The sequence below is a fragment of the Panthera onca genome, chromosome F1, assembly GCF_046562875.1.
Source record: "Panthera onca isolate mPanOnc1 chromosome F1, mPanOnc1 haplotype 2, whole genome shotgun sequence".
Lineage (NCBI taxonomy): Eukaryota > Metazoa > Chordata > Mammalia > Carnivora > Felidae > Panthera > Panthera onca.
The window spans coordinates 46,285,543-46,312,483 of NC_138355.1; the positions used below are offsets into that span (position 1 = coordinate 46,285,543).

Here is a 26,941-nt window from a genome sequence, read left to right on the forward strand (position 1 = left end):
TCTCTCTCTGCCCCACCCCTGCTTGCGCTCTGTCTCTTTCTGTCCCTCGAAAAAGAATGAGCGTTAAAAAAAATAAAAAATAAATAAAGAGTCTGAAAGTCTTTAAAAAAAGAAAGAAAGAGAAAGAAAGAAAGAAAGAAAGAAAGAAAGAAAGAAAGAAAGAAAGAAAACTAAAGCTCAGACAACAACTAACTTACCCAGGGTCACAGAGCCAATAAACAGAAGAGCCAGGTACCTACCCAGCCCTGCCCTTCTCCCAGAGGCCACGATCATAACATTCCCTCATCGGGCATTAATTTTTTCAAATCTTGCTACGTTCCAATGGCGGAAAAGCTATCTTGTTCTAAACCGTTTGATGTTTGCCAAACCAGACACATTTCCTTTTTTGTTAATTACCTGTTGTGGCCTTTGGAATCAAGTGGGACCTATGGCTTATCACCATAGTTGAAAAGAAAAACACCAGGGGCGCCTGGGTGGCTCAGTCGGTTAAGCGTCCAACTTCGGATCAGGTCATGATCTCGCGGTCCGTGAGTTCGAGCCCCGCATCGGGCCCTGTGCTGACAGCTCAGAGCCTGGAGCCTGCTTCCGATTCTGTGTCTCCCTCTCTCTCTGCCCCTCCCCATGCATGCTCTGTCTCTGTCTTAAAAATAAATAAAACATTAAACAACAACAACACCACCAGGCACAGTTTCCTCTTTATAAGTATGCCAACTGTGGAAGCATTTAATGATGGCCATCATCGGGGAAGTCCCTGTCATTACGCTTTTTTACACAAGTGCCTGGTTCTCTCCCTCCTCCCTTCCCAGCCTTGGATTCTGGTCTCCGTTCATTGTGACTTTTCGCACTTCCCTCAACCTCCCTGGCCTGTTTCCTTCTCTTGAAACATAAGTGGTGAACTAGAGAGTACATAAGGCCTCTTCAGCTTCGAAATGATGAGCCTGGGTACAGATCTGTGAGGGCACCATAGCGCAAGGCTAGCAGGCCATGGGGCCCGGCATCCCCCTTTGGAGAGGTCTTTCCTTTCCGATACTCAGGTGCTCACTCACTGTTCTGCCCTAAAGCACTTAACCAAAGAACGGCTTCCTTTCCACCGTTATGTAGACAAATAACACAATGATGAAGATGCCAAACACAGCAAGCCTCAAGGCCACCGGAAACATTTCTACGTTCCAGAACTCAATAATGTTGTTCACTGTGCAGTAGTCTGTCTCTCCAGGGCTTCTCCATTCTTTGAATCTGGTGCTTGATGCTCTTCTCGTAAGCCTGCAAAAACATTAGTGGGGTTGTGGCTGGCTAGGACTGGAGCACCCCCTTAAAGTATCTGGCCCTTGGGCCCCAAGGGAGAACCATGGTGGGGCTTTCGGGAGCAGCCCTCTACTCATTTAAAACCTCTGCAGATTTCAACAAGGGATCACAGGGATGTGAGCTTGCTAAAATCCAAAAGGGCGTTTATTAATTATTATTATCACCCACCTGCATAACATCTTTCAGGGCTGGCCCAAGGCCTGACTCAGGGACTTACAGGGTCGAGATGGGATGTGCTTTTGAAATCTGCTAATGTCATGTTTAAAAGGACAAGATGGTGCTCTCTGAAATCTTTCAGCGAGAGTCTTATGTAGCCACTCGTCTAATCCTGGAAATCTGCCTCACTTTATTAGAAGTTAGGGAACTTTCCAGAAGACTTTACTCTCTGACCAACAAATAAAATGGCCCGTTTGGGGCTTTTATTTCAACTGCCTACTTCTTTTTTTTCGCTCCGTTTTTTCAAGACGCAAAGAGGAATAAATGTCCCCAAAGACTACAAATCGAGACACTTGGATTCTGGTCTCAGTTCAGTTTGACTTTTGTCACCCTCCTCAACCTCCCTGGCCTCTTTCCTTATCTCCAAACATACGTGGTGAACTGGACAGTATACAAGGTCCCTTCAGCCTTGAAAGGTCCTTCAAGGTCCCTCTAGCCTTGAAATTATGAAATAATCCTTCTTTCTCCACAGATTCTTTTCAGCCTCAAGCCCTTCACAAAAATCCGAACAACAAAACTTTTTCCAGGAGTTATATATAAGACAACAATATGCTAAGAAAAGCATTACCTTATTCCCTCAGAATGCTTATAAGCCAGGCAGCAGCTATCTAGAGCTTTTGGTCTCGTGGTGAAAGCCTCAGGTCTCTAATGAACAGAAAACAAGAATTTATTGTTGTTCTCTAATCAACAAGAATTTACTGTGTCCAATGTCTTCTACAAAGGACTTTCTTTTTTGATTCTAGAAAAAGTCGTATCATCTGAGAACTGATAGAAGTTTTGGTACCTCAGGTATTCATTACCTCAGAACACAAACTTTTAAGTTTGCCTTTCCTCAGTAGTTAGCAAAAACATCCAAGTTCCACGGCATAATATTTTGCTCGAGTGACTCACACTTTAACAATAGACACACAAGTAACTAGGGTCACATGATGCAAGCAGCATTCTGGTCTTAAATATCAACTCTCTATTTTGTTCTTATCTGGACTTTTTTTTTTTTTTTATTGCTTGGAGCTTTTTTTACGAGCATGCACCAGTTTTATAAAAAGACTAAGTTATTTTAAAACACAGGTCGGTGGGGCAGCACCTGGCTGGCTCAGCCGGGAGAGCATGTGACTCGATCTCGGGGTCATGGGTTCCCACGTTAAGTGTAGAGCTTATTAAAAAAATAATAGTAATAAAATAAACAAAAAGCAAGCTGACTGTGAACAAAAAGTGATCTCGGAAAATGATAATGTTCGGTGAGAGGGATAGAAGTCGGGGTAATCACGTTTTCTTTTATTTTCCCCAAAGTTTCTTTCATGTGGTTATTTTTCCAAACAAAGTGAAAAGCTATAGCTCTCTATGCCTTTGTTTCCTCCCTGTGAAATCGACTTGTAAAGATTAAGTGACTTAATATATGCAAAATGATTCAAAGCTCCCCTGGCACGGCGTAAGCATCCAATAAATGTTAGCAACGATGATTATGATCATGGTAATTATTATTAATTGCGTGTTGCTGGTTTTCCTCATATGTCTGGTTTTCCTTGACTGTCCATTCCCCAATTATGATTCAGGCCTCAGCATCCTCGAATTTCTGCAGTGTCCAGGCCGGGTGTCTTCGGCAGGTCCGACCGTCTCAGCCCAAGGTGGGGCGGGCAGGGCATGGCCTGTCGTACCATCACCTATGGCTGGTCACTCCCTTCCCAGTCCAGGCCACGGATGATGAAACAGCCGCAGCCTGCACCCCATGCCTCCGCTCCCTGCCTCACCTTCTAGAAGATGATGTTCTTAACAGCGGTTTAATGATACCCAAGCGGGCCCTCTGTGGATGGTGGGAAGCTGTGGGTAGAGCGAGATGTCACATCCAAGGAAGCGCTGTGCCCAGCGTAGACGCTGCAGGTGTGCAACCCCCTACAACTGCCTGGAAGAGGGGGGCTGTTGAGGAAAAGGGGCTTTGAAAATTCTCACCAAGTTGCCAGGGGGGCTAGTGGCGGTTCGCTCACCAAGAGACACTTCAAACTATTTCCAAGGGCGAAGGGAAAATCGTTTATAAGCACATTCTTTTTTTCAACCTTTTTAATTACAGAAAGTTTTGAGCGTATACAAGAGGAGACGATGGGATAATGAGCCTCTATGTACCCGTCACATGCGACTTCTTTTTAATTCTCTTAAATGTAAAAATAGATCTGTTAAAGAAAACATTTGGGGCAGAAGTCTTTTGCAAAATCAAATTATAGGATTTCACAGCTCTTAGGCAATCAAATACTCGTCCCCTCCTCTTCCCTCCTGCCATAACGAGATTTAAGTCTTGATTGCCTTTTCTTTTATCATTTCTTTACTATCACTCACATGTGGGGTTCTCCGACAGCATGTAACACGTGGGCATTTTGATTTTCAAAAACGGAATAATTATGGCCTCTCAACTTGACTGTGCAGCCGTCGATAATAATAATTATAAAGTCAGGGGAAAAGGTTATTGATCCCAATAAACAGAGTATAAAATTGTATGTATACAATGGCCACTGGGTAAACACACACCGAAACAAACAGAGTATAAAATTGTATGTATACAATGGCCACTGGGTAAACACACACCGAAACAAACATTAGAGGAAAATGGAAGCGATGAAATAAATCAGTTTTTGTGTCTGTAGCATGATTCATTTTTCATTAAAAAAAAAAAAAACCTTTAATGTCGTTAAAATATGGTTTTCACTATAAACAGCATTTACAGTGGAACTGAAAAATACCGTTGTTCATTAAAGCAATGGCTGAGTGGGGGCGCGTGGCCCCCATGGGGGATGTAATGTTCCTTTCTCCCTTTTTCCCAGAGCAAGAAACTGCAAAGCTGGCTGCTTTCGGCGCGCTCACAGAAGAGGGCCACGAGGGAATGCGTGCCCTCTTCGCTACAGTCCTGGCATTCGATTCAGAAAGTGACACCCATCCGCCTATTATCGATCACAGCTGTCATTAGGATGTAAGCAACTCTGAGATGTGCCAATGCAATCGACGATGAGTGTCTTATTATAATCCCAGCGGACGCTTCTAGAGTATTTCTGTGCGCCGGGCACCGCTCTGAGCATTTTACCTCAACAAACTCATTTCAGTCTCAATACCACCCTGTGAAGAAGGTGTTTTCGTTATGCCCATTTCGCAGGTGACAAAACCGAGGCGTGGAGGGTTTAAATCCTCGGTCACACAGCTGGGGAGAGAGTGGAGCCAGGAGTCAACCCAGGTAAGTGTAGCCTCAGAGTCCCTGCTCAGAATCACCCTGCTGTCCTCCAGAGTGGTAGATAATGCTGTTTTACTAGAAAAGAATCAGAAAATACCGTGTTCTGCTAGTCTGTTATCTTGGCCATTCGACATGCCCCAGTCCATGGAATCTTCCTAACAACTCTGTAGTGACCATTTTACAGATGAGAACACGGGTTTATGGAGCGAAATTATTTGCCCAGGTTACACAATTAGTGAAAGGCACAACTATACTTAAACCCAGATAGTCTGGCTCTGATGCCCTGTGTTTTGGTTTTGTCATATTTCTATTGGGGAAACTCATCCTTAAAAATAGAGCAAAAACATATGTCTAAAATGAGGTTTTCGTTAATTAATAAGTGATCAAATCACTCATTAATTTCCCATGGAAGTAACACTTGTAGCCATCTGATCGCTTCTTAAATATTGTAGATAAATTGGTTTTTTTAGGAAGATTTTTCTTGGTAGGCTAATTTTGTGCTCATTCTGGCCTACTTATTACATCCATTGAATCTGCAAGCGGATTGTGAATGAGATATTATGGCATACTGTATTATAGCGACTACAAAACGCGGGGCTAATATCCAGAACCGGAAGAACAATGATCAACAATCTCTTTAAGTCATTACTCATCACAACATGTATTTGGTTTTTGAAAAATGATCTACCTTGACGGAAGCCATTCATTTTTGTGCATAAGGAAACACAAGCTTGTTTGCATTTCCGCAAGATGTATATTTTCCAGGGTAGACCCGAACCTGGCCAGAAATGTGCTAGCCTGACACCTACAGTGACAGGCAGGCAGAGGAGGGCGCCGGGCTGAGTGCTGGGTGCCTTTCCACTCCTTTCTCTTACTGTTCCAGGACTTCTTCCTGCCGGCCTCGGGGGAGTCAGGAGGCAGTGCCGCTCCTGGAGGTGGGGAGGTGACATCTTCTCCTAACTGCAATGTATTACACTTTCCAACGGCTCTCTTTCATGGATGCGGTTTTTCTAAATCGGCCTATCTGTAGAACCAGACATTTGTATCAACAACTTGGCAAACTGTCAGTTGTGACCCTACTCATGGGCGGAAAAAATCCTTTTGATTTAGAGCTCTTGAAAATTGAGTTAACCTCAAATCCCTTTGTTGACTAAACATGATTCCGTTAATAAAAGATCCTACAATAATTTTAGACTCTTACTTCATTGTCTATACGTCAACCTTGATTTAATAGAGCTCTCATTTTCAACATTGTGTTCCTTTAACCTAAGTCGCGATTTTGAGTTAATTAAAAGCCTTCTAAAATAATCTGTAGCACATTAATGAAAGAAGGGTTAAAAACCTTATGATCATCTCCATTCCTGATTTTTTTTAAAAAAAGGCATCTTCTAGCAAATCAGAAATAGAACGGGAACTTCTTTAACTTGATAAAAAGTGTCTTCCACCCTACGACCCAGCAAGTGCACTACTAGGTATTTATCCACGGGATACAGGTGTGCTGTTTTGAAGGGACACATGCACCGCCATGTTTATAGCAGCACTATCAACAATAGCCAAAGTATGGAAAGAGCCCAAATGTCCATCAGCAGATGAATGGATAAAGAAGATGTGGTATACACACACACACACACACACACACACACACACACACAATGGAGTATTACTCAGCAATCAAAAAGAATGAAATCTTGCCATTTGCAACAATGTGGAATGGAACTAGAGGGTATTATGCTAAGCGAAATTAGTCAAAGACAAATATCATATGACTTCACTCATATGAGGAACTTAAGATACAAAACAGATGACCATAAGGGAAGGGAAGGAAAAATAATATAAAAACAGGGAGGGGGCAAAACATAAGAGATTCTTAAATATAGAGAACAAACTGAGGGTCACTGGAGGTGTTGTGTGTGTGTGTGGGGGGGGGGGGTGGGCTAAATGGGGAAGGGTCATTAAGGAGGATACTTGTTGGGATGAGCACTGGTATTAAATGTAGGGGACGAATCACCGTATTCTACTGAAATCATTATTGCACTATATGCTAACTAACTTGGATGCAAATTAAAAAATAAATAAATAAGTTATTTTTAAAAAGTGACTTCCAACACCTACACTCAAAGGTAAAATACTAAAAACAGTTCCTTTAAAATCAGAACCAAAGAGGGGCGCCTGGGTGGCTCAGTGGGTTAAGCGGCCAACTTTGGCTCAGGTCATGATCTCACGGTCCATGGGTTCGAGCCCCGCGTCGGGCTCTGTGCTGACAGCTCAGAGCCTGGAGCCTGTTTCAGATTCTGTGTCTCCCTCTCTCTAACCCTCCCCCATTCATGCTCTGTCTCTCTCTGTCGCAAAAATAAATAAATGTTAAAAAAAAATTTAAAAAAAAAATCAGAACCAAAGAAAGAATTCTTATTATCACTCTTACTTAACACTGTAATAAAGGGGTCTTAGGCGGCGTAGTAAAACAAACACAAAAATTAAAAGTCTACAAACTGGGTTAAAAAAAAATCTACAGAAAAATTATAATTGCAATGAGTCATTATTAAAAGATCAATATGCAAAAGTCAATTATATTTCTATATGCTAGCAACAGGCCATTTAAAACATAATTTTTACAAAGATACTATTCCCAATAGCAACAAAAATTAAAAGTTTAGGCAATATAGCTACCTACGAAAGCTAACAAAAGATAAGCATGACCTGCAGTGAGAAAATGATAAAATCTTACCAAAGAACATTAAAGAAAGTTTGCATAATGTAAAGAATGTGAACAGGAAGACTCAACAGAGTAAAGTGTAGTTCTTTCCAAATTAATGTATAAAGCCAGTAAAAATTTCAGTCAAAATTCCAATCTGAATTTTTCATGGAACTTGGTAAGCTTATTCTGAAATTTACATGGAAGGGCAAAAGGACAAGGAAAATAAAGGCACTGTTTCAAAACAACAAGAAGAGGGACGCCTGGCTGGCTCAGTTGGTTGTGTCTGATTCTTGATTTCAGCTCATGTCATGGTCTCACGGTTTGTGAGTTCGAGCCCCACGTCGGGCTCTGTGCTGACGGTGCGGAGCCTGCTTGGGATTCTCTGTCTCCCTCTCTTTCTGCCCCTCCCCCATCCTCTCTGTCAGAAGCTCTCTCTGTCTCTCAAAAAGTAAACTTAAAGAAAAGAAATAAAAGAAATAAAACAACAAGGAGGTTGGGGGCTTGCGAAGGTAATTGAAACATTCTGCTATCAGCACAGGCTAGACAAATTGATCAGAATAGAGACCGTGTTGTTCTCATGGCTTTTGTTTTCTGGGGTTTATGATGCTTTAACGTCGTCAGGTGATCAGAGCCTTGCTAATGCATGTGAGCAAGCCTTTCCTGGGCAAGCCAACCAACCCAAAACCCATAATCCCAACCACTTCCTTTTTCCTTCACATACTAAGCCAATACTTCCTTTGCTCTGGTTCAGTCCAGGGCCAGATACTGGCCAACTAGGAACCACCTTTGTAGCCTGGAGCCCACCGAAATCATTCAAATTAGCCAGTCCTAAAATGCTTACCTTGCCTGATCAATTTCTTCCTGCAAACCCACAATAAAGTTGGGTGCCCATACTTTCCCCTCACTCTCATTCCCTGCTTGACCTTCATAATTCCCCATGCGACTCTGCATGGCATGAATTGGGAATAATAGGTAACAAACTCCCCTTTCAGGGTGCCTGGGTGGCTCAGTCAGTTAAGCACCTGACTCAATGTCAGCTCAGGTCATGATCCCAGGGTCATGGGATCTATCCCCACATTGGGCTCTGCACTGACAGTGTGGGGCCTGCTTGAGATTCTCTCTTTGCCTCTCTCTCTTTCTCTCTCCTTCTCTCAAAATAAATAAATAAACATTAAAAAAAAAAACCCTGAGATGACACAAATATTGGAATTATCTGACCAGGATTTTAAAGCAGCCTTCATAAAATGCTTCAAGGAACAATATGAAAAGGTTTGTAGCAAACAACAACAACAAAAAATTAACGACTTACAAAGAAGTAGAATATGTAGAGAAGAGCCAACATATAGAATAGAATATAAGAGTAGAATATATAGAGAAGAGTAAATTTAGAAGTGAAAAAAATGCAACAGCTAAAATTAAAAAAAAACTCACTAGATAGGCTTGGCTTGACAGAAAAATTGAGAAGACAGAGGAAAGAATCAATCTACTTGAAGATAAAACTGTATAAATCGCCCAAAACAAAACACAGAGAGAAAACAGAGCAAGCAAACAAACCAAACCAAAACAAAACAAATGAGGTCAGGCTGAAAAAGGCATTTGAAGAAATAATGGCTGAAAATATCCCAAATTTGGCAACAGCCACAAATGTACAGAGTCAAGAAGCTGAGTGAATTCCACACAGGACAAACGCAAAAAAAAATCCATGCCAAATACACGTCATAGTCAAACTTCTGAAGATCTTTGTGCACCAAGAGATATCATCAAGAAAGTGAAAAGGCAACCCACAGAATGAGAAAAAATATTTGCAAATCTCATATCTGATAAAAGCTTGGCATTCAGAACATACAAGAACGCTTACAACTCAACAATAAAAAGACAAGCAACCCGGTCAAAAAATGGACAATGGGCCGGACTAGACATTTCTCCAAAGAAGATATAAAAATGGCCAATAAGCACATGAAAAGATGCTCCACATCGTTAGCCATTAGGAAAATGCAAACCAAAACCACACTGAGGTACCATTTCATGTCCTCCAGGATGGCTTCTAAAAACAACGTGGCGTAGAACGACAAGTGTTGGCAAGGATACGGTGCTACTGAAACCCTCAGACATTAGCGGGAATGCAACGTGCCCCAGCTATTGCGGAAAATGGTTTAGCCATTACTCAAAATGTTAAACACAGAGCTACCTGATGACCCGGCAATTCCACTCCTAGGTGTATATCTAAAGGAATCGAAAACAAGTATTCAAAGACTTGTCCTTGAATTTTTATAGTATCACTTCTCCCAATATGCATGGGGTGGAAACAATCCAAATGTCCATCAACAGGAGAATGAATAAATAAGCAGTGGTGTATTCATATAATGGAACATTAGTCACTTGAGTGTCAATACAAATACAGGCTGTAATGTGGATGGACCTTGAAAACCTTAAGCTAAATGAAAGAGGCCAGCCACAAAATATCACATCCTGAGTGTGCCACTTATAGGAAATATCTAGCAGAAGTAAATCCATTGAAACAGAAAGCAGATTAGTAGTTGCCAGGAAGGAGTTGGGGAGTTACTGCTTAATGAGGACTGAGTGTTATTTTGAGGTGATGAAATGTTTTGAAACTAGATAGTGGTGGTTTCATAGCATTATGAATGCTCTAAAGGCCAGTGGATTGTGCACTTTAAAATAGTAAATTTTATGTGAATTTAATCCTAATAGAAAAATGTATGATTCTTGTCACTGTAGTATGAATATCCTTATCCTTTAGTCTAAGGAAATACATAATGAAGTTTTGGGGAGGGAGTAAAAGATCATGATGTGTACAATTTAGTCCACGAAAAAGATAAAATTATTTTAAAAAAATGGTAAAATGTTAAAAATTGGTAAATCTGGGTGAAGGCCATATAAAATAATTTGTTAGAAAGAGACACCTGAGTAGCTTAGTGGGTTGAGTGTCTGACTCAGGTCATGATCTCAGGGTTGTGAAATCGAGCCCCAAGTTGGGCTCTGTGCTGAGCATGGACCCTGCTTGGGATTCTCTCTCTCTCTCTCTCTCTCTCTCTCTCTCTCTCTCCCTCTTTGCCCCTCTCCCTGTGAGCGTGCTCTCTCTCTAAAATAAAAATAAATTAATCCATTTTTAAAAAGAATTATTTGTTAAGACTTTCTTGGGATCCTTAGGTGGCTCAGTCAGTTGAGCATCCAACTGTTGATCTTAGCTCAAGTCATGATCTCACAGTTTGTGGGATCAAGCCCCCATTGGGCTCTGCGTTGACAGCATGGAACCTGCTTGGGATTCTCTCTGCTTCTCTCTCTGTCCCTCCCCTGCTTACGTGTGCATGTGTGCTCTCTCTCTCAAAATAAATAAATAAACCTTAAAAAAAAAAAAAAAGAAAGAAACTTTCTGTACTTCCTGTAAGTTTGAAACTATCTCTTTTGTTACTTTTTTTAAAAGACACCAAGGAGAGAGTGAAAAGATAAGCCCACTGGTGGAGGATGTTTATAATGGGGGAAGCTATGCATGTGTGGGGTCAGGGAGTAGATGAGAAATCTCTGCACTTTCCTCTCAATTTTGCTGTGAACCCCAAACTGCTGTAAAAACAAAAGATAAGCCTGGATTACTAGAAGATGTGCGCTATAATTATGACTGACAAAGGATTAGTATCCAAAATATATAAAGAGATCCTGTAAATTAACAAGAAAAAGATAACCTAATAGAAAAATGGGCAAAAGACACGAACAGGCATTTCACAGATCAGAAAACACAAATGAGCAACAAACGTGTGGGAAGATGGTCAACCTTATTAACAACAATAAGCAAATTGTAGTTTTAGTGAAATACAATCTTACACCCACCACTTTGACAAACATGACATCCGGCAGTACTACATTTTGAAGAAGACTGAAAACGAAGGATCTCTTAATATGTTGTTGGTAGGAATGTAAGCTGGTGCAGTCCCTTTGTAGAGTGAGTTCACATGATCTCTAAAGTTAAAGAGGTCTGTGTGTTGGACTATTGTAGCAATTCCATTCCTAGGTGTATTCATGCAATTAGAAAAAAATTCCTGCACGTGTACACAATGGATCCTGTATCACAACGTTTGCAGCAGCTCGTATCAGAAAAGCTTGGAAACAATCCAAATGTCCAATAAATAAGGAGTGGATCGATATATATTTCTAATAACTACACAACAGTGAAAATGAATGAACTAGGGCTACAAATATTGCAAGAAGCCCAGGACATAATGCTGAATGACAAAGGGAAGTTATTCAGAAATACTTACGTGATGATATCATTTAAATAAAATGTAAAATCAGGAGACACTAAAGTTTGTGGATACTATAAAGAAAAGGAAAAGAAAGAAAAGTAGAGAATTCAGGGTAGTGGTTACCTTGGGGGCAAGGGAGGAAGGAGGGCTCTATTGGAGTCTTGGAGTCTTCAACAGAATTGACTTATTTTTTCGATCTCTGGAGTGGGAATCTAACTGCTCATTATATGATTCTTTTTTACCCTTTTAGATGCATAAGACATATTAGGATAAAATGTCAAAAATATTTTCAGGTTTGAGGTTTTTTTTCTGTCCACTTGGGCAAATCCGTCTGCATACGTGTCAACCCATTTGAACTGTGCTGATTTCTGCACCACAGCTTTTACGTGTGAATGAAAGTGTCACCAAAAAATGCCTCATAGGGACTCTCATTACAAAGCAATCATCGGAAAGTAAGCCTCTGTTTCCACGGGTGAACAGATGTCCAGGAGTCCTTCTGAGACACTGCGAGAAGAGACACTGGGGGGAGCTGTTTCACTACTCAGGTGCCTGGTTGGTTTTCCTCCCCTTTGGCAGCCTGATACAACAGAAAGGGCAACAGAATAGAAATTAGGAGGCTGGAATTCTATTTCCAGTTTTTCTGCTACCTCTCCGTGTGGTCTCTGTAGTCTTGGGCAAGTCATATCCACTTTCTGCCTTGTTTCCTCATCTGTAAGATGAGCCATGTAGCCTCCCTCAAGAAGCCTTTCAAGATAGGAAATCCCATGATCAATAATTATAATAAATCATGCCTGGGCTCATGAACAGTGATAAATAGTGCCTGGTGCTTACAAAACCTTAACAAGTTCCAGGAGATTAAAATAATCTGGGGTTCTCGTACGGGAGGTACAACAGGAAACCCCTCTCCCTAAAATAGCTATACCCCAAAAGCAAATTATAAATTAGCTCAAGTCAGTAAGGTTATATTCTGAAATGAAAAAGAAAAGCTGAACTTTCTAAGTAAATTCATATTTTCTTTAGAAAGGGAACACTACTGCTCATAATTCAGTTTTATGAAAATAAATTTACCTTTGTTATCACACTAGAAGCACTGTAACCAGAGTTTGGTTTCACTATCTCTTCCTGGGGCTCTCATGCCTCAAAAACTGGGTTCCGATACACAGAAAGAATCAGCATATAATCAATAAGATAAAGACACATTGATCATTAAGCATATTTAAGCATATCTACTAGGAGGTCAGCATTTTTATAGGGAGAATGTTAAATTACATTCCTTGTAAAGACAGCATTTATTCCCATTAGCACATGTTACAGGTAAGAACAAAGGGCTTATTAAGTAGTTATAGAATGTGTAATTTACTCTTCACTTTGACCCAACTAGAATATACAACTACTAGTGGGAATAGGGATGTTTTTCAATTAACTAAGAAATTATTATAGCGATGTTTAATGTCAGCTCTCCTAAAAACTTTACCTGCAACTCAACTGCACGCTTAATATATATTCCCTTTAATACATATTCCCTTGGCACACTGGGCCTTCTGATTGCAGCATTTGGGGTAGGCAATACACAGGCTAATTATAGGCTTACAAAGTATCTTATCAGCAATAATAGCAATGGAGACACAGAGAGTAAAAATCCTATTGAAGTCTTGGCACAAAGATATGGAAACAGACCTCAGAACAGGAAGCAAAAGGAGACCTGAAGCTTTCCTTACCTCTCTTCCCCTCTGCACTGTGTTCTGCACTGGTGGTAAGGCAAAGGGGACATAGACACAGACTGTCAGCATGTCCAGAGGCCAAAGAAATGGAGGTCAGGGGGCTGTGCATGTAGAGGGGAGGTACTGAGGTGCTCGGTGGTTGAAGAATGGGAGGGGCAGGAGAGGGGACAGCATGGAGGCATTAGTGTGACCTGTGCCTTGTGACCAGGGAAGAGAGACATGGCTGGCATGTCTAGTGGGCAAGGAAGTGGTGATGGGGGTTATGCAGAACTGGTGGCGGCTGTTATGACGGGAGATTTGGTCACACTGAGAAAAATTTTAAAAATTGAGCAAAAAGGTAGATATAGGGGCGCCTGGGAGGCACAGTCAGTTAAGTGCCCGACTCTTGATCTCAGCTCAGGTCGTGATCTCGGGGTCATGAGTTCAAGCTCCACATGGGGCTCTGTGCTGGGCAGGAAGCCTACTTAAAAAAAATTTAGGGGCGCCTGGATGGCTCAGTTGGTTGAGCATCCAACTCTTGATTTCAGCTCAGGTCACTATCCCAGGGTCATGGGATCAAGTCGTGAGTTGAGCTCCATGCTGAGCATGGAGCCTGCTTGAGATTCTCTCTCTCTCTCTCTCTCTCTCTCTCTCTGCCCCTCTCCTGCACTGGTGTGTTCTCCCTCTCTCTCTCTAAAATACATTTTTTTAATGTAGATATATTGAGGATAATGAAAGCCAGGTGTCTCACTGTCATAGGAAGGGGAAAGGTTATAAGGAACACTAAAATGTTGGATTGGAACTGGAGATCAACATGAACTCATGGCTTTTTAATTTTATATATATATATATATATATATATATATATATATATATATATACGCACACACATATACACGTATATGTGTATACATATATACATATATATGTGTATATATACGTATATACATATATATGTATATGTGTGTGTATATATATGCATATATATACATATATATATATACATACAGAGAGAGAGAGAGATGAAAATAGTTTTAGATGTGTATGTGTATGTGTACATATATATACATTTATTTTTTAGCTCTATTCACTGAGAGGGCCTGGAAGCAATGACTCCCCAGTAGCAATGAGCTCCCTAAAGTCCTAGATTTTGGTTTCCAAATACCATCCTGCAGTAAAAGGAACCAAGGCTCCTTGGGCAGAAAAAGCGCAAGAAGGGTCTGAAACATCTTGTGCCAGAGATTAAGAAAACCCTCAAGGAATAATGAGGACATGTTAAAAGGGCACAGTATCCATTTTGAAGGGGCTCCCACTAGCCAAATCTGGAACAACTTGAGCATTAAAATGATATCAACGAATACAACCTACTGAATCAAAAGGAATCAATGAGTCCATACTAATATATATGAATGAATGGATAAATGAGAAGGGGAGATCTTCCTTACAGTAGAATGTCAACTAATAAGTATAGAAGGAAGGATAGAAATAGAAAATCTTTGGGGCACCTGGGGGGCTCAGTCAGTTAAGCATCCGACTCGACTCTTGATTTCGGCTCAGGTCATGATGTCACGGTTCATGAGATCGTGCCCCACGTTGAGCTCTGGGCTGACAGTGGGGAACCTGCTTGGGATTTCTTTCTCTTCTCTCTCTCTCTGCCTCTCCCCCTGGTCATTCTCTCTCTCTCTCTCTCTCTCTCTCTCTCTTTCTCTTCCAGAATAAATATACATTAAAACAAAGGAATAGAAAATCTTTTTCTTTTTCTTTTTAATTTTTTAAAGTAATTTCTCTGCCCAATATGGGGTTTGAACTCATGACCCCGAGATCAAGAGTCCCATGACCTACCAAGTGAGCCAGCCAGGCACCCCTAGAAATAAAAAATTTTAATGGGCCATCGTCGTAATGGAAGTTGAATCAGGCAGTCATCATGGGTGCTAGGGCTACGGATGAGATTTGATGAGGAACGTTATGTTGGCGTCATTTCAGAATATTTCCCCACAAAATACGGTTCCGTTACAAAGGGAAAATGATGGTCTTTTGGAGAAACCTGACAAACACCAACTTTTCCAGGTGATTAAGGTTACCCTCATCACTGGGGAACAGGGTGACATGTTCCCCGGAGTGATGCTCCGAGAACAGCACAGCATCATGTCTGAGGAATTTCTGCCCAGAAAGCGAGGCCTCTATGAATAGTCAAAAGGAAAAATCAGGCAGAAAAATCACCCTACAGAATGAAAGGCCTGTACTTTTTAAAAATAGTCAAGGGCATGAGTGACAGGGAAAGACTGAGGCACGGCTCATCCAGACCGAAGGAGGCTGCAGAGAAGCCATGTGCATTTTTGGATTGCTCATGGATCGGAAAGCAAACGGGCGGTTTCGGGACAATTGGTGAAATTTGAATGGGGTCTGAAGATTAGACAGTAGCATGGAATCAATGTGAACGTCCTTATATGGAGCATCACGTGGTGGTTACGTAGGCATGCGTCCTTTGGGGGTGGGCGGAGACATGGCGGGGAGCTAGGGGAGGGACTTCCTGTCTCCAGTTTGCTCTCAACCGGTTCAAGGACGCGATGGCAGGGCGCGCGCGTGCGCACACAGAGAGCAAGTGTGGTAAAGCTAACACCCTGGACAATCTGGGTGAAAGCAATATGGGAGTTCTTTATACCTTGTATTAATCTCGCCACTGTCCCTACGTTTGAAGTTATTTCAAAATAAATTATTTTTCAATGTTTCAAAAGGCAGGGGAAGGATTAGCATAAGGTGAAGAAGCGGCCTAGGAGGGCACATATGACGTTTTTTGTTTTTTTTTTTTAAGGTTGGTCTGCCTCATTCAACACACAGCATTTACAGAGAGCAGTCTTTAATTCTATCTGTATATTTAATTATGTGAACATATCCGCAGGCACTCCGATATATCATTCTGCAGCACTTAGGAGTTCAATACTGAGGACTCGCTTGCCATTATATTATTTCTCATTAGGTATTTTGCTTTGTTTTGTGGATAATTAAATATCATGCTTTGTACATAGTATTGATAAGAGAGCCTGCGTGGCTCAGTCGGTTGAGTGTCCGACTTCGGCTCAGGTCATGATCTCGCAGTTTGTGAGTTCGAGCCCCGCGGCGGCTCTGTGCTGACAGCCCGGAGCCTGGAGCCTGCTTGGGAGTCTCTGTCTCCCTCTCTCTCTGCTCCTCCCCTCCTTGCACCCTCTCTCTCAAAATAAATAAATAAACATTCAAAAATAGTATTGATGAGAGTAGTTCTTATTGTACTTACATAGCTCCTCTCGCGTGCCGTCAGTACTCTGTTTTATATTTTGTAACTTAATCCTCGCCACGCCCTGCGAAGTTGAGTCCGTTATTAATTATCCTGATGTATAGGTGAGGAAACTGACAGGTCAAGTGTCTTGTCCAACTGGGTGGCAGAGCTGGGATTTGAACTCAGGCCGTCTGGCTCTGGCGTCCGTATTTTGGATACACATACTTTTTGTCTCCCGAGCTCATTTTTAAGTTTCTTGGGGACGGGGACTGTGGCTCCTGTTACACCTCTTCTCTTCCTCAGAAAGGTCTAGCACAACGCCCAGTATAGATAAATAGTTGTTAACTCACAGGCTGAGACTCAGGGGTGGAAGTTCTCTTGCGACCATTCCCTGGGTGGTCATCAATTCACTGTGAGCTAAGCGTTGTCTCTCAGGAGAATACATTAAGGTATGTCTAAGATACAAAGGAGGTGGTACAGAATAGGAGGTCAGAGAGAGGGAGATCACCAACATCCGTGCACAACAAAGGCTCCCTTCGCCTCAGCCAACAAAGACTGGGTAACTCCCTCTCCCTCCCCCCGTATGCCTGCCATTGAATGCAATGCAGAGGATTCAAAGACATACGTTTTCACCCTCAGCGTTTTACACGCGAAGCAAAAGCTCTTAGGAGGAGGGTGGGAGTTGGGGCTGACTGAAAAGGCCGCCTGCGAGGTGCAGACCGAGGGAACACATTTTTAGAAGCTCCTAGTGGAATGTGTAGGCTAGGTGACAAGAGAGAAGAGAATCTTCCAGGCTGGGAGGACTGAGTGAACTGGGGTTCCGGCAGGAAAGAGCATGTTGTGTCTGGGAGGGAACAAGGAGATGCCCAAAGGGGCCAGGAGCTCTGGAAGCCTACCTCCCGGGGTCAGCTGCCCTCTGGGTATCCAGTCCTCGAGTTAGTCTGCGCATGCCAACACCTTCACCCAAGGAAACGTGCCTGAGCCAGGGCGTCCAAATGCCCTGGTTCGCCAGGACAGTCCTGCTTGACTCCTGGTATTCCCAAGTCCCTTCTGGAAGCGTCCCCTTTCATTCTCAAGAGCATCTTGTTGGGGATGTAAATGACATGGTCACCTTACTCAAAGGCCACTTCATGCAACGTGACATTGTAGATTATTCTGCCTCCCTAACACCGCAAATCCCATTTTCCCCTCTTTAGTAGAAGGGACTTAGAGCCTGTGTTACACACACGGGCTCTATTGCCTACTCTACCACGGGAAGCACTGGAAGGTGTGCCTGGAGTCCATGGGACAAAAAAAGTCCCCAGTTAAAAAAACATATATTGCCCTGGGGCGCCTGGGTGGCTCAGTCAGGTGAGTGTCCCACTTGGGCTCAGGTCATGATCTCACAGTCCCTGAGTTTGAGCCCCGTGTAGGACTCTGTGCTGACAGCTTGGAGCCTGGAGCCTGCTTCAGATTCTGTGTCTCTCCCTCTCTCTCTCTGCCCCTCCCCCACTAATGCACGCTCTCTCTCTCTCTCTCTCAAAAACAAACATTAAAACATTTTTTTTAATTAGGAAAAAATTATTGGCCTGGGGTGCCTGGGTGGCTCAGTAGGTTGAGCGTCCGACTTGGGCTCAGGTCATGACCTCACAGTCCGTGAGTTCGAGCCCCCCATCGGGCTCTGTGCTGACAGCTCGGAGCCTGGAGCCTGCTTCGGATTCTGTGTCTCCCTCTCTCTCTGCTCCTCCCCGGCTTGCACGCTCTGTCTCAGAACTATTTATTAAAAAATTTTTTTTGAAATATTGGCCTGACTTTCTGAGTGGTCTTAACCACCAGAGCAGTGGGGCTGCATACATGATTTGATACAAGACACACATACAGTATCACAAAGCTTCCAGAAGTTGACATAATCCAAATCTCAAAGTGGTTTGTATGCCACTGGAAGCCTAGGATGGGAGAGGAAAATAGGTGTTCATTTGTGTTTCAAAGAAATGCGGAAATACTACCTTTCCAGGTACTTAGAAGACTGTTAGGCACAGACCACTGCTCTTAAGTAGTTAAAGCCTATGGTGTTAGACAAGTATCTCAATAAACACACTTTTACCACCTTTTATGTGGAAATTTAAATGCTTATTTACATTTACTTTAGAATTTAAAGTTGAACAGATGTCTTGAGGCCCTTCTGAGAATCCAAGTGGCTAATATAAATCCTCCAGGGTCAAAACGTTTCATGCCATCACAGACTTTCTGCTTAATTCTATTGCCAATTCAAAATATTGATGTGGTTTTATTTCAGGTTTATGTAAAGCAAGGACTGAAGGGCATTGGTCCCATCCGATGCATTTTAAATACTCTGGTTGTTTTTCCCCCCTCCATGTCTTTGCCGGAACTATTACAAAGGGTTTGTGTGTGTGTGTGTGTGTGTGTGTGTGTGTGTAAATGAGGTTTTCTGAATGGAAAAGATTCCTTTGATGAACCATTTGGAAGATCTTAAAAATTCTTTTAGAAAACCTGATAAGATATCAGAATTACTTCATCAAATTTGAGTTATGTTCAAATGGGAAGCTAAAGCTTATGGCATACTACCAGAATATTTACTTGGGGGCTTCCTTTTCATTTGTTGAAATGCAGCAAGTAGTTTAAATATGAGACCAGGGGCACCTGGGTAGCTCAGTCAGGTGAGTGTCTGACTTCGGCTCAGGTCATGATCTCGCGGTGGTCCCTGAGTTCGAGCCCCGCGTCGGGCTCTGTGCTGACAGCTCAGAGCGTGGAGTCTGCTGCGGATTCTGTCTCTCTCTCTCTCTCTCTCTCTCTCTCTCTCTCCCTCTCTGCCCCTCCCACGCTCATGCTCTTCCCCCCTCTCAAAAATTAAAATACTAAAAACATTAAAAAAAATTTTTAGAAGAATTACTAGACCATATTTGCAAACTAACCTATTTGTCACTAGAGCTGCCATGGCAGACTTGATGAGGTGAGCTTCGGGCTCCTAGTTTGTGCAAGAGCCTGTGACAGCTATTGAAGGGGATAAATGGCAATTTTAAGGGGAGGCCCAGGCATGGCCTTTGAGATCGTCCTTAAACCATCACAGGATTTTAACCAGAACAAAAATGGCGGGGGTGGCGGGAGGGGGGGTGGGGGTGGTGGTAATAAGGCATGAGATGAAGTTATGGGACCTTCATCGTGTGTGGGAAGTTTGCGTCTTGTTTCCAGGCATGATTCAGTCTCTGCTTGTAGATCTGAACTAGAGTCAGGAAAGACCAGAGGCCCAGGACACTTAGGAGGATATTACAATTGTTGAAATAAAATTAAAAAAAAAAAAAAGTAATACGGTGCAAGTTAGGATGTAGCAGAAAGAAAGGATGGATTTTCTTCCTTTTTTTTTTTTTTTTTTTCCCCTCCAGTAGGCTCCACACCCAACGTGGGGCTTGAACTCAAGATGCTGAGATCAAGAGTCACGCGCATGCGCTCTACCTACTGAGCCAGCCAGGCACCCCTGGGGGCTGGATCTTTAAAACTCATGACTGAAATCCATAGGATTGGCAAGTGTTTACATGTGAGGGGCCATGGGGAGTGGGGGTTCCAAGATGACTCTTGAGGCTTTGAGCCTGGATGGGAAGGTGGTAAAACCATGAAGGTGAACAGAGGCCACAAATGCAGGTTTGGAGTCAACAGAAATGAGTTTGGTCCCCGTGTCCCACGTGAGGAGCTGGGAAGTAGAGACAGCCACGGGGGAGAAGCGTAAATACACTTATGTAATCCACGAAATGTTCATGATTATAAAATTTGTTGCGTGAATGCAGGACAGAGGGGAGGGATGAAAGGACAAGGAAGAGGAGGGGGCTTTCCAGGAAGTGGCTGGTTAGGCAGGCCTACGCCTCAGGGGAATGGGAGGCCAAGGGAAATGATGCAGAGCAGGAGGGGAGGGGGGCCTGCAGACCGATCTCCTTTAGAGGCCAAAAGACGAGTCAGAATGGGCACAGAGGTACAGAACCAAGAACTGGGCCAGCATGGTGTTGTTACAATTGAAGGAGGCAGGCGTCTCTAAATACAGAGGGACCGTGGTCAGAGGACTGAGAGCTAAGTCCCTGGAGTTGACATCTTGGAGTTCATTATATGAACTAATTATGTGCCTCGTTCTAGCGCTTTCCCTGCACAGCCTTTCACTTGACACCCACCCTGCGAGGTAGGCAGTGCTTTCACGGAGGGGCTGGAGGACCGTGCTACTGGGGGGGTGGGGCGGGGAGAGGGTCTTGAGCCAGAACATGGAAGTAGTTTCACAAAACAGAAACCTGCATTCAAAGGAGCCTCTTTAAGCGAGGATCCTACCCGTCACAGAATGTAGCGACTTGCTATTTCCTTTCTTAATACGTGCGAAGAGTGCTAGTTCCTATATTTAATATATGGGTAAAAGTATTCATGCATTAGAATTGTACATACTTTTTTGGGTCCCTTGTGTTTTTCTGATGAGAGAAGGATATTTCCTTTCAAAATGATAGTGGTCTTAAGCTCTGGATCACGGGAAACAAAAGGAAAACAGGGCCATGAGAACATACGAGCGAGCAAAGGAAATAAACACCAATCGTCGGGGTGAATTCTCTCAACTGTAGGGCAGAAGAATTTGGGGAGGGGAAGAAAATTCACTTTGCCCTTCTGAGGGAAAGAGCGTCTCTGCGGTGGCCTTTGTGCGATGCGCTGAGGCCTTCCCCCCGGGGGGGGGACACCGCGGGGGCTCCTGACAGGAAGGCTGTCATAGGTGTATGTCTCCGAGAAAAACACATTGCTGCGTGCAAGCTGGCTGCTCCTCTGGGCGGCTCTTTTCAGTCTAGTCAGTGCCCCTTCAAACTAGCTGCAAGCCTCATACATCCCTGAATATCAAGACAGGGCAGGAGGAGTTTCTCCTTCTGTGTCCAAAGAAGCCCCCCGCCCCCTTCCCCAGGAGGGAAGGCCAAATCTTGGCTAAAAGGCTTCAAAATCAGGGAAACTGCCAGGGGAAGGAAAGGTGGTTGGTTGTTCATCAACCCTTGGCTTCAGCCCGTGGAGAAGCATTTTGATAAACCTGGAGCGATCGTGTGCCACTGCACGTTCAGCAGAACCGTTGGAGGGGATTTTAAATGAGCTCTCCAACTCAAAAATATTTGGGAAGCTTGAAAAGAGGTGCAGTCGTTAAAGCTATGCCCACTGGGGGCCAAAACAATGAGGGGCAACGAGGAAAATCAAAGCTAGCCAGGTTGTTTGGATAACCTAATGCCTAGCCTCAGGTCGTCACTGCCCCCTGCCGCACACTCCCCTCAGCAACCCTGCCCCGGGGTTAGGTGTTTCTGTGAAATGCCCAAGACGGAATCTCCCCGGGAACTTAGCAGATCTGCATCACCCCCTTCATTTGAATGGCACCAGGGTCTACGAGGCTCCTCCAGTGAGGGAATTCAAATGTCTGATTCAGACCTGACCCGGAGAAGCAGTCATTTCGTACTTGACCTAATCACCATCCACTGACACAACAGAATTGCATTACAAGGGTAGGACTGAACCAGAGCTCCCACCTCTGACCGGATCGCCTGCAGCCGGCTAACAGCAGGTGGACACAGTCTATGAAGCAATGGCAAAGCTTACAAACCGAAGGGCCCGTTTTCTCCTCGCCTGGGCGTAAATGCCCCTCCACGGAGGGCTGCGTGCCGGGAACCAGGAGAGCTTGGCCTGAGGCCACAACAGCTTGGCCGTGCAGCTTTGACCTGCGGCACTGGGCGGCTGTGAGCTGTGAGTACACAAGCCTTCCTTTCTGGAATCTTGCACGCTGGCACTGCATTTCATCAAAGGGCTGATGGAGTCCCTTCGGCTCCTGTCGAGGGCAGGAAACACAAGCAGTCCCAGGTCCGGGATAGGACTCGGGACACATTGCACATCCAGAAAGGGTCTGGGGTAGCCACTTGCCCTGCGGCACCCTGGTGCTAACTGTCCCACTCTGGGGTCGGTGGGGTCCGTCTCCAAGCCCTGCTGCTCTTTCAGATGAGGCCAGCCATGCCGGACTTAGGGAAAACCTTTAGAACCTGCACCTCTTCCAGTACCAGGCATCACAGGGGATTTTTCAGAAGGCCCAGGCACTTATCTTATTTGTTAAACTATTCCATTTGAACTGTTTGAAATTGCCTTTTTTTTTGTAGATCAAACGTGGTCAAAAACACAATGTGCTCATCCTCACGGTAGAAATTGTGGAGAGAGACGGGGCGCCTGGGTGGCGCAGTCGGTTAAGTGTCCGACTTCAGCCAGGTCACGATCTCGTGGTCCGTGAGTTCGAGCCCCGCGTCAGGCTCTGGGCTGATGGCTCGGAGCCTGGAGCCTGTTTCCGATTCTGTGTCTCCCTCTCTCTCTGCCCCTCCCCCGTTCATGCTCTGTCTCTCTCTGTCCCAAAAATAAAAAAACGTTGAAAAGAAATTGTGGAGAGAGTGTCAGGCACGTGGTAGAAGGAGCACGACGATGAGAACCAGACCTGGATTCAAACGTCGGTTCTGTCACCCTCTTTCAACAAACATTTCCTGAATTCGTGCTATGTGCTTAGTACTAGTAGTACTAAGCACCTAGTACTTCCAGGATCTGGACGTGTAGTGGCGACAGAGACAACGGACCTTGCTCTTCATGGCCCACTCTGGGGCTGCCTCCTAGCTATTTGATGTTGGGCCGGTCACTTGGCCTCTCTGGACTTCAGCTAGAAGCGTGGGGGTTGAATGAGATATTGCGCATTAGAACAGAGATGCATCGGTGGCCTTCAGTACATGGTAGTTCTATTATTTGACTGTGGCTCATAGAGGACTCCTAATAACTCTTTATCGAATGAAACAGCCTTGGAGTTGATCGTAGGAGTCTTCAAGCCCACCCCCTACGATTTCAAGCCAGACGCCCCTACAGAAGAATGCTGCACATGGGGCAGGGGCCACTGGAATGGGAGCCCCGGGATCCCAGAGACCACAGCTCTCCACCTCCCCTGGGGCCCGGAAGAGACCAGCTGTGGTCAGCGCCTACGAAGTCGGGAAGGCAGTAGGCATAGGAATTCAGGAAGGTACAGTTGGCTTCATCTTTCTGAATGCACTTGAAATCATTTAATCCGAACAAAATCATTGCCAAATGTATTGATTGAGGCAAAGCAGAGGTTGAGACCTCAAAGGAGACGGGAAAACTACCTGTAGGAACTTCTGGTTTTAGAAATCAAACCCAGATTTGGTTCTGGTTAATAAGAGGACAGTGCCTCCCCTCCGGCTTTCCTCCAGTGGGGTCACCGGCATGGACAATGGAGTATTGGGTTCCTTTGGCAGCCCAGGGGCCTAGTCTCCAGGCTCCGTGTGAAAACGGGCCATATGGATATTTCGCAGGCCACCCTGCCGCATAGATCATACCAGACAAGGTTCGAATAAGTACACAGTCGCTCTCTAACAGCGCAGCTTCCGACGGTACCTTTAGCGTCATCATCCTGAGCTCTGTCCAGCTCTCTGGATCCATTCATCACAGGTGATGCACTGGGAGGTGAGACCAAGAGTTGCACCAACTTTTTTTCATACGCTTTTCTGGTGGAAGCTGAAGAAGAATGCAGAGAACACAGTCAGTTGTCCTGTTTGTGTATACGATCTCACTGCGTTCAAGGTCTTTCACAGAGAAGGCGCTTATTCTTGTACCTTACGTTGTTGGTGAATCATGGCTTTTACAATCGGGTCGACCCCACAGCTGCTCTCCTTTCCTTCCACAAACACTTAAGGTGGGGCCTCTGTGGATTAGCCACGGAGGCAGGCATTGGACACATCCGAAAGTAAGACTGACAAAACCGTACATCCTATCTATGGGGAATACGAACAATAAATACACAAAAAGCTAACATGGCACACATACTAGAAATGAAACAAACAAACAAACAAAACCCCACCCAACAGGGTGATATCATCACGAGTAACTTGTTTTTCCTTGTTGGAAAAAAACAATCCTTTTTCTCTGGCTCCCTATTTAGTAATCCATACGTAGCATCGGGACGTATTTATCACCTCTTCCCTGTTTATGGTTTTTTGTTATAAAAATTTGTTTTGTATTTCCATTTTGAGGGCTTTTATTGCATATGTTCCTTCCATTGTAAATGATTTTAAATCTCTGGAGGTAGTTTGTAAGTGATAAACGACTAGTCTCTAATATTTGCTGCGTACGTACGTAATATCGGGCCAGGTGAATATCCAAGCTTATTAAGTTCATTCTGTAACTCATAGTCACTCAGACACTTCACATCCACCATGGTGATAGATGTTTGGTCTCTCAGACAGTGGAATCTTTGAAAGAGGAAAACATTAAATTCATGAAGACAACTTCCAAATAAGCACGAAAACTTTACCGAAAGTCCACAAAAGCGCTTCAACCCAACGTCTCCAGGCTTGGAGGCACAGAGGCAAGAAAGCAAAAATCACCGTTTTCCGCCATAAATCTCTCTTGGGTTCAATTGCCTCGATGCGAAGCTTTGGGTAGGTGTCACTTTCCCCAATGCCTTTGGGGTTCAATTATTTCTAACTTTGCTACTCAACTCATGTGAGAGAAGTCTTCTGCACAAAATGAGCAGACGAACAAATGTTTCCATTCCTAGTTAGGAACTCTGAGTAAGACTCACGCTCTGAGAAGATAAGAAGTTAATTAAATACGAAAGAGCTGAGAGAGATTTTTTTAGTGAGTTAAATAAAAGTTATTTATCCCTGCCCTCCTTTTGATGAGAGTACAGAGAGTCCAGAGCATTCAGTTCCTGCTAACAGTAGTAGTTTTCACACTTGTAATTTAACTCTGAACGTAACGAGATGGTAGTTTTTAATTAACCGCCAACAGACTTGGTAATTGCTGAATTGGCATTTGGAAAAAGTCAGCTATTCATTCTCTGGCACATAAATTGATTTATATAGGTTTACCCAAGTCTTGATTGGCTTTCCAGACCTACACTAGCCTCAAGTTCAATCACGTTTATTCACTTGATCCCTTCATTCCCAACCCGCCCCCCGCCCCCGCCCGAAGGACCCCTCCACCTACTTAACAAAATCCTGAAAAAGATACGTCTGTCAAACCTTTTAACAGAGATTTATAATTTAGGAGCTTGTTTATTGTACCTCACTTCTATCATGTTTCTATGCTTTTTAATATTGCAGTGAAAATGACTCAAGACAATTACTCAGCACAAGAGGATCTGGACCAATTTTAAGTAATGACTTTGCCTTTATTGGTGATCAATCAATGTCCAATTAGGAAGAACATTGTATACAAGCTAGAAGAAGCTGTGAATTGTCATGTACATCAGGGTTGTCTGAGAATGCCTAGTTTTCCAGTTTTCCACTTTAAAACTATACTTTTGACCAGAGTCACATTCTGGCACCACAGTAGGTGCTTCGTAAATGGGAGTTTTCTTTTCTATGTGTTGGGGAAGCTGAATTAAAAATTTTGGCTACCAGTAAACAACCTAATATAGAAAGGAAAAGGACAATGCGCCCCAGACTTTTTTTTTTTTTTTTTTTTTTTTACTAGAAGCTAGCTTAGGCAGATCCTGTGACACTTGTTCCCAAGAACAGCTGTCTGTTGTTTCACCAACTTCCCCAAAATAACCTCCAAAAGAACCCTCATCAATTTCAAGTGACACTAGACAATTGCCTAGAGGGAACACACATATGGAAGAAAAATATTCAAATGGAATCCAACTGGATGATTAATTCACTTACCCCTTTACATGGTTGTCTAAAGTCTATGCAGTTGGGTTGGTTACTAAAGCCGGGTGAGTTTCACCCAAGGGTTTCTACTAGCAACCAACCCCTTTTTGCCTGTTAGATATCATGGTGATCATAATACAGACAGTGTGACATCAGTCAACCCCATAGCAACAGACTGATGTGGAAGTCAGATGATTAATTTAACCTGAGTTCAGACAGAAGGAGGCACTGGTTGATTTTATGGGCAGCCTGCCACGATGAAATGTCAAGAGATGCAGAGAAGTTATCATCATGTACAGGAAGTGAAGGGAAAGAGATACTATGGCACCAAACAGTGCCAGGAAACTGGGAAGATAAAGGAAATGTCAGACAAACTCAGGTGCCAAGGTCATCATCAAAAGATCGACAGTAGTAGATGGGTGATTTGGCCATGTACTCTAGGGAAACTGAGAAAGTGGGAGAAGCTATATTAACTTGTCAAAGAATCCCTCATTTAAGAATGAGGAGATCCTTCAGACCGTTAGCTGGAGTCTTTTTAAAAAGACCGCTGAGACTTTAAAAACAATTATGTAAGATGAAATGTAAGGACGGGAAAACACACTGTCTTAATTAAATGCCAGGA

At 43.5% G+C, this 26,941-nt stretch overlaps 1 protein-coding gene across 2 annotated transcripts; it reads right to left on the reverse strand.

Annotated features, from left to right (window-relative positions):
• Nucleotides 1-683: 683 nt before the first annotated feature.
• On the reverse strand, nt 684-26,406 carry LEMD1 (LEM domain containing 1). Of its 2 annotated transcripts, XM_060644272.3 has the most exons (7): nt 26,332-26,367; nt 25,048-25,247; nt 24,797-24,912; nt 24,059-24,178; nt 21,053-21,123; nt 2,090-2,166; nt 684-1,263 (listed from the first exon to the last, which is right to left on the reverse strand). In XM_060644272.3, the coding sequence occupies exons 3-7, from the start codon at nt 24,876-24,878 to the stop codon at nt 1,065-1,067; spliced, it is 549 nt and encodes a 182-aa protein (XP_060500255.2). In that variant the 5' UTR covers nt 24,879-24,912; nt 25,048-25,247; nt 26,332-26,367; the 3' UTR covers nt 684-1,064. The 2 variants fall into 2 exon arrangements, with proteins under 2 accessions (XP_060500255.2, XP_060500256.2); XM_060644273.2 differs by lacking the exon at nt 25,048-25,247 and having other exon boundaries at nt 26,332-26,406.
• Between the last annotated feature and the right edge of the window lie 535 nt (nt 26,407-26,941).

Excerpts from the sequence above, each read along its gene's own strand:
- LEMD1 (XM_060644273.2), bottom strand. The coding sequence starts at position 24,878 with ATGGTGGATGTGAAGTGTCTGAGTGACTATGAGTTACAGAATGAACTT. Across the intron at positions 24,179-24,796 it reads TTCACCTGGCCCGATATTAC|CTTCCACCAGAAAAGCGTAT; the intron begins GTACGTACGCAG and ends ATTCTTCTTCAG. Across the intron at positions 1,264-2,089 it reads AAGCATTCTGAGGGAATAAG|GCTTACGAGAAGAGCATCAA; the intron begins GTAATGCTTTTC and ends ATGTTTTTGCAG.